Consider the following 7,976-nt stretch of genomic DNA (forward strand, 5'->3'; position numbering starts at 1 on the left):
TGCTTTCAAATGCTGCAGTTTCAGTGGTCCCCGTTTTTTCTCTCTCGTGACAACAGCTATTTTCATTCTATTGTATCTAACGTCGTATGCCTGTAGAATTTTCCATACATACCAATCTATTTTAAAAATAATGACTTCAAGTATGAGTGAGGCGGCCAGAGGCTGTACCAGTGGCAGAGGTCGATGGGGGGGGGGGGGGGGGGGGGGGGTGGTCGGATGAGGAGGAGGGAGGTATGCGAGGTGAGGGCAGGGCCAGGATGGACTGGAAATGTGCCCCCAGCACCGTTTATAAACATGGCCCCACGACGCTCCTCGAGATCTTTGTTTACATTCGTCCATCCATGCGAGTTGTACTGTGACGTTGTCACAACCTCAGAAGACGGACGACATCGTCACTTCAGGCTTCTACGCTTCAAAGGGGGAGAACCTTGTGGATTTGACTGTCCTCCAACAATTCGTCTTTTGAGCTTCCAAACCGGTTGCCACCATTTCACCTCCAAACATGTACAGCTCCAGCTATTCCCGGGCCAAGTTTGGCCTGGAGGCGAGGGAGCCTTTGCACAAGCCCAAAGGCAAGAGCTGTGGCTACTACTTGAAGATCGTATTCTTCTTCTCCTCACTTATCCAGTCCCTCATCATCGTCAGCCTGGTGCTCTTCCTCATCTACGGGCAACCGGAGAAGTCAGCTGAGGAGATGAGAGTCAAGGTGAGGGATTCGATTACTCTTTAACGTTTGCGTTTCAGAGTGAAAAATAAAGTGATGAGATCACACTGCTTAGAGCAGGGGTCTCAAGCTGCAGTCCTCGAGGGCTGCTTTCCAGCATGCTCTACAGGAGCCCGATCAAGATCCTCGTGATTGTCACGTTGCGAGGTGACGGTGGACCCCAAAAAGCAGGAAGGAGGAAGGAGCCGGGTGTACTTGAAAGATTGTATTAAAACTCAGAAAACTAAATCCAAAATAAACTAATTCCAAAGTATCAAACAAAACACATGACTGAAGATAAAACATAACAATGACCAAAACCCGACTGAAACAAACTTGACAGTAGCGGACAAACAGCCACAAACAAACATGACAACAGTGACCCGACCCCGAGTGTTCGGGCGGGAGTCCTTTTATACAACTAATAATTACATAACGACCAACAGGTGTGCAGCTGCAGGGGGGAGCCCTACAGTGCCACCCGTTGGTCCCAAACCAAATCATGACAGTGATTTGAATCAGGTGTGTTGCAGCAGGAAGAGATGGAAAACGAGGACCCTGAAATAGTCCAAGAAGGACGCGGGCTTATTTCTGCTGCAGCCCTTTGACCCGGGCACATCTTTCTCGGCAATCCTCTCTGAGGTGATGTCACCTGCTGCTCTGTTCTTGTGCAGGAGCTGGAGCTCGGCTTCAACAGACTGAGTGAGAACAACATACAGCTGAGGAGGGAGAGAGGCGAGCTGGGAGCTCAACTTGGGGCACGCACGGCTGAGAAAGATGCTCTTGCGAAGCAGCTGGATCAGCTCATGACTTATACCAACGCCACCAAGTTTGACCTCATGAATAAATTAGTACGTGGATCTATTTAAGTAGTGTGTTTGCCGCTCATTATTGATGATGCACAGTTTAGCTTTTTAATTTTTTTTTTAATCTTCCGAAAATTTTCTTCATGCAGGCCAACTGTGAGAGGCAGATGATGACAGCGCAGAGCATGCTCACGCGATGTTCCACCCCCCGAATACAGCAACCTGTTGTGGTCGCTCCAAGTAGTATGTGTTCCCAGCCATCCTTCCTTGTCGTGTTTTACACATTTGAGTGCAACAAAAAATCTTTGTCATCTCATGCTTATGCCATTCATCTTTAATCCATCTTCATTGATCCTTTTTTATAGAATGATTATTACATTTGAATAGTCAGGAATGAGTCACTGTTAAAAACATGTCGGTGGACTTCCTGACCTTTGTGTATTTGTTTTCAGCAATTTTAGCCATTATTGGTAAAATGATCATACAAAAGCCCACTTCAAATTTGTATTTGATTCAAGTGGATCATAAAAAAAGATTGAATATAGAGGCAAGAGCACAGGCCTCAGCAATTCAAAGCCATTTTAAGCACTGCAAATGATTTCCCAGAGATCACATCACATCTTCAAGAAAAGTTCAAATTAGCTTCTGAGGCATTTTACTGGTTTTACGCCAGCCATCAAAATATAAAGAAGAAATTAAAACGTTATTTTAAAATTCAATTGTATATTAATTAATTAGGAGGGAAGAGTTTCACTTTTGTGTTCATTTACTGAAAAGTTTAATATATGTAACATTTCACTCTTGGAGGTTGTAATAAATAGTCAGAAAATTGCCCCCCCCCCCCCAAAAAAAACCCATATCTCTCTTGCCAAGTGACTAACTTATAACTAATATTCTAAAACACTTATCTTTATTCCTCCAGATGAGCTCAAAACTTTACAGAGCCTCAGCGCGCAGCAGAAAGCAATGATTGAACTCATCGAAGCCAACTTCAGCCACACGGTCCACTATCTGAGTCAGGAGAGGGACAATGCCCTCAAGGACAGAGACGTCCACCACAAGGATGGCATCGCTCTCCGCAGAGAAAACACCATGCTGAAGGAGCAGCTTGCCGCCTTCACCAGGTACTGTCAAGCTGTTTGCCGAAAATGCAATCATTGTGGGCTTAAATACAGATACATTGTGTTTCACCAGGAAATGTAAAGAGGACTTTACTCATTCTTTGAATGGAATCCAATCGGTGACCAGGGAATTTCTCAACAAAATCAACAACCTGTTCCCCCACCAGCTGACCTTTCACCTCACCTGTGAGAGTCAGCAGGAGCAAATGGAGAAGATAAGAAACAGCTGCACCAACCTTTCCAGGGATGTGGAAAACAAGTTTCAGCTGTATTTGGACAATGTGGGCAACAAGGTAATGTGCAGAGACGAGATACATACTGGCTATACCGGTGCATCACATTTTATGTTTGATTCTAGTCAAAATGATATGTAAACATATGTATATGGTAGGCATGTGACAAAAAAATATTTAAACTAGGAAAAATAGTTTGATTTAAAAGATGGGAGTGCATCAAATCAAACTGAATCATCTACGGCATAGGTGTCAAACTCAGGTCCTGGTGGGCCGCTGTCCTGCATGTTTTCCAAGTGTCCCTGTTGCAACACACCTGATTCAAATGAACAGGTTCAATGTCAGGCTTCCGCAGAGCTTGCTGATGATCTGATCATTTGAATCGGGTGTGTTGCAACAGGGAGACTTGGAAAACATGCAGGACAGCGGCCCTCCAGGACCTGCGTTTGACACCTATGATCTACGGTACTGTATAACTAGAGATATGTACAGTATGAAATCATTTTTTCTATCCATCTGATATTTATTGTAGAGATATAGATTTAAAATAAATTCCACCTAGGATCGTACGCATGCAAAAACACATTCGGATGTTTGTAACATGAGAACAAATGACATCATACTCTCTCAAACAATGAATCAAACCGAAACACGCACACACACACGCATTGCGTCAACGCTCCAGTATGACTTGATTCTATTGTGGGGAAATGGTCATTTGCTATAAATGACTCATTAGATTGTGAAGTTGATTCAGACGTGACGACTGCGATCCATTTATTTCCTCTAGAGAGGATGCCTTTCCTCTGGAAAAATACTCCTAGACTAAGTTATGGACACAGCTGCCCACCGAGGTCATCTTATGGTCAATGTAGAGGTGACTTCTGGCTGCACTGATATAGCAGCAAGTTCTGGAGAACAAAGACACACATCCTCGCCAAGTAAATCGCCAAGCCTAAGGGGTTACATTGCTAAATGAGGGGTAGAAATGATGCCTCATTGTTTTTGCGCTTGAATGCATCATCATTTTCTGAAAGCATTCAAAAACTCGTTTCTCTTCATCTTATTGCCTTTTTTCTTTGTGAGATAAACACTGTGAAATGAGTTCTTATCAGTAGTCAATGAGTACTCTCAATTTTTCACAAGGCGAGGTGCAAAAGTTGAAAACTACCGTATCATATGACAGGATTCAGTCAGTGATTCCGGACCCTTGTGTACCTGCATCTCAATGGAATGTAAATTATCCAATTTCACGAATTGATCTGAAATGTGTTATTTGTTTACTACAAATAAGGTATCTTGGTTCATTTAATTATCTTACAAATCTCAATTATAGAAATGGAACAGTTGAGGAAAAACTGCATCAGGTGCCATGCGTGTGAGATCGAGCGCACTAAACCAAGTGACACCGTCAACATCCACTTTATTCAGGGATGGGCAACTGAAATGCTGTTGATAAACGCTGCACATAATATGCGCATGTGTGTGAAATTTGTCCACTTAACATATTTCAGCTTTGATAATAGATTTTTCAAAGCATGTAGAAACAATGCACTATCCTACCCTATCACAAGCACAAAGCATTTGAAGCAAACAACAAAATAACCACAGATTGCAGTGCATTATGTTTCCAGTGCAAAAGACTTGCATGAAATAAAAAATTCAAGGACAGCAAAACAACAACTGCTGAACAAGAAACCAACATTAAGTGCAAGAACTTATTTTGTAAGTCTTTTCACAAAAATATCACTCAAAAGTTTAATATTGTTGAGGAACTATGTTTGGCATACACATCATGCCAAATCCACCCCCCCCCCCCCCAAAAAAAATACAACTACTCATGTTGCAGTACCGGTCATAATAAAACCCAGTACAAGCCCAATTAAGACAGGTCTGCCATCTAGTGGTGGTTGATGATATTACAACTTAAAATTACGGTGACAACTGCATATTTGCAGTTCGGCACCCGTGGATTCGCATATAAATAGATTTTCCTTTTTTCAATTCATTTCAATTTCAATTTTTTTTCCATGTCTGTGATTTTCCCTTTTTTTCAGATTTATTTTTTATTTTTTATCAAGTTGTCACTCAGAATGTGCTCCCACATGCCCGTTGCCCTGACTTACACAGTTTGTAAGATGTACTGGAAAGTGCCCTCTGGGCAAAAGGAATGGCACAGTAGGAGGAAACGCTCTGAATATCTTCCACAAAGAGCTTGCATTCAATCAAAGAACATCACCGCATCTGTCTTACTGTTGAAGGTGGCTCAAATTCAAGTCAAGTCAAGCCGACTGGAGGTGCAAAACTCGCACTTTAGCGCCGACTTGCAGAGATGTGAACAGAACCGCAACGAGACACTCGCCGAGACCAGCAGGCGGCTTCAACTCAAGCAGAAGACTCATGACGAGAAGGTTCTTTGAAGCACGCCCGCCGCCATTCCTCTCTTCGTATTCCTAGTGTCCTTTTTAAATGTACGCATTCGATTCAGATGGAGAAACTGCTGATTGAGCAGAACCGGCTAAGAGAACAGAAACAATTGCAAGCGGACACTTTGGCCCTGAGAGAAAAGGAGCTGCAGACCCTGAGGGCATTGCCCAGTTGCAAGGTACAACGCTCTCAGTAGAGGTATGATCTTAAGCCCGAGCCCGACCCGAATTTCGGGCCTAAAATGTCAATCATTGCTTCGGGTCGGGCAGGGCTTCTCTCTCGCTGACTTTTTAAAAATAAATATATGTTGATAAAAATGTATACTAAAACGATGTGTGGATACTAAACTAAGGAATACTTGTTTTAAAATAAATAATTTGGATAAAACAGATAAAGCGCTGTAATGTAATTGCTATGTAACTACTAAACAGGAGCCGCAGACTCAGACACTTTCAGACTTAAAGTGCCGCGCTAGATTCTTAAGGACGTACTGCTGCTGTGGTTTATGGCCCAATTTTCAACCCGTCAAAATGATGGACGGCCTTAAATTTTTCCCGTCAACTCTTAAAAAAATCCGTCAATGATGGAAAATTGTCAGTTAATGTACTCTCTGCAGAAACGGAAATATAAAAGATGTAAATGTTTATACTGTCTTGTTTAACTTAGATTTCGTTACAAAAGACAGGTTTTAATTTGTTATCATAAATAAAATATGAAATTACAGGTTTGCTTCGGGCTCGGGCCCGCAAATCAAGTTAATTGGTTGGGCTCGGGCCGGGTCGGGCTTTAATACCCGCGGGCTGGATTTTTTAGGCCCGATCTTACCTCTAACTCTCAGGGGACATGGTGTGTTGCACGCGCACACAAATGGCGCAGTCAGCGTCCTCAGACGGCCTCTGATTAAATGGAGCGTGGCGCAGAGGTTAAGTGGAAGTGTGTGGACTCGGCAGCAGCAGCAGCAGCAGCAGGAAGGATGGGCGGCCGAGATAACAACTCTTGAATTCTGTCACCTTTCAAGCTCTGTGGTTGAACTTGCCAAAGTGTGTGTGCGCGTGTGTACGTGTGTGTGAGGTGTGTGTGTGTACGTGCGCGCGATTATGTGTGCACTCACAGTGAACTGCACGCGTAATTCATGTTCTGCAGGTGGGTCCGCTTCAATTCGCGGGCGTGCCGTCGATCCCGCAGCAGAACAGACAAATTGCAGCCAACTGAGCCGCTATTGCAGCACCAAGCTTCAGCAAAACTAAAACCGTAACTTTATTTTTTTTTTGAACATATGAAAGTATACCGTAATAAATTGACAGAAAGTAATTAGAATTGTAAAAAAGGAAAGGAAAACAGTCATCATACAGCACAATTATATGTTCAAAAGAGTAGGAAGAAGTAAAAACGTATCTCGTCCTACCCCTAATGTAATATATAATTTGATCATTTTTTGTATCAATCAGAAAAGAAAAGGAAAAAGTCTGCATATAAACAAATGATTTTACCCTTATGTGTGCTATACTTTCTATTTTTACAACTTTCACTCCAAGTGCAAAGTTTTCAACATTATAATGCAGATTAGCATATTGCAGAGCAACTGAGGACTATGCAGAGGTATAAAAACAAGAATGCAATCGTTGATGTCGTTTTTTTTTCAAGTGTCATTGCTTACTTAAGTTGTAACCAAAAGAGGCGGACATCGTTCGTCCATTTTGTGCACTGTTAACTGCCGTCAGTATTTCAGTCCGTCCGAGTGTTGGCGACAGCTAAACGGCGTCCAGAACCGACTTACTGGTGCTACGTAACACACAGGTGCCGCACACCTGATCTGCAGTCAAATACAGAAAAAAAATGGTGTTGTGGGACTGAAAGGTACACAACACATTTTAATGACGGGTGTCACATCTTTTTATTTCACCAATCACCACACTGTGCCAGTGTCTGTTTTGTTGTTGTTGGTTTTTGTTTTTTGGCTGTGTGTCGGCTTGTACGATACCTGCGTGTGACATGGAAATTCCGTTTCCGACACCGATTGGCCGTCGCTACTGAGGGATGGACTGGGCCCACGTGGGTCGGCCTGAAATACTGCCCGAAACCGTCAGTCTGACAGAAGGCCCCCCTCTGGTGACCCCATCGAATCTGCTGTCGAGTTGAGATTTAGTCCGACTTCTTATTTTCTCTTCCAGGTAAGATGAACTGCTCCGTTCGGTATGTGTGGAAGACGCACCATTGGTGTAAAAAGCCAGACGTCATAAGATATATGAAGACGCCACAAACAAGACTAGGAACAGTCTGTAAATATCCTGATTCATCATGCACTCATGATTGCTTCTCACTTCGAAAAAGGTGTGTTTATCCCGGCAGACAGGCTCATGCAGAAAACAAGATAATGACACTGGTGTAAATATTGCTTGTGGGTGCTACTCACTTTGTAGGGAAACAAATGTTTCTTTTTTTCAGTTGAATAAATTAAATGAACCATCAAAATGTGTTTTTGTTTGTGTTTCTGGTCGTGAATCATCCAACGTGCTCCTAAAATATGACTCGAGCTCTTGAGAATGCGAAGTTTATGTTTCCTGTGGCTTCCGCTTTTCATGGGAGCCAAGAGAGCAAGCGCACCTACAACAGGTCACAGCACACCAGAGTTCAAAATAGGACAGCGCTAAAATGACAGATTGATGATGTCAGTAATTAAATTGAA

General features: G+C 42.8%; 1 protein-coding gene across 3 annotated transcripts; it reads left to right on the forward strand.

Moving 5' to 3' along the window:
* Positions 1-320: 320 nt before the first annotated feature.
* On the forward strand, positions 321-7,762 carry plvapb (plasmalemma vesicle associated protein b). Of its 3 annotated transcripts, none has more exons than XR_015101444.1 (9): positions 330-706; positions 1,378-1,554; positions 1,659-1,752; positions 2,432-2,633; positions 2,704-2,923; positions 3,264-3,328; positions 5,125-5,274; positions 5,352-5,488; positions 7,462-7,762. XR_015101444.1 is itself a non-coding variant. In XM_086116377.1 (8 exons), exons 1-7 carry the CDS (start codon positions 503-505, stop codon positions 5,484-5,486), a joined length of 1,182 nt encoding a protein of 393 aa, XP_085972503.1. In that variant the 5' UTR covers positions 321-502; the 3' UTR covers positions 5,487-5,488; positions 7,462-7,762. The 3 variants fall into 3 exon arrangements, 1 of the variants encoding a protein (XP_085972503.1); XR_015101443.1 differs by having other exon boundaries at positions 5,352-5,468; XM_086116377.1 differs by lacking the exon at positions 3,264-3,328 and having other exon boundaries at positions 321-706.
* Positions 7,763-7,976: the final 214 nt, after the last annotated feature.

The sequence above is a fragment of the Hippocampus guttulatus genome, chromosome 7 (genome assembly GCF_054856545.1).
Source record: "Hippocampus guttulatus isolate MCC_2025c chromosome 7, RoL_Hgut_1.0, whole genome shotgun sequence".
Taxonomy (NCBI): Eukaryota; Metazoa; Chordata; class Actinopteri; order Syngnathiformes; family Syngnathidae; genus Hippocampus; species Hippocampus guttulatus.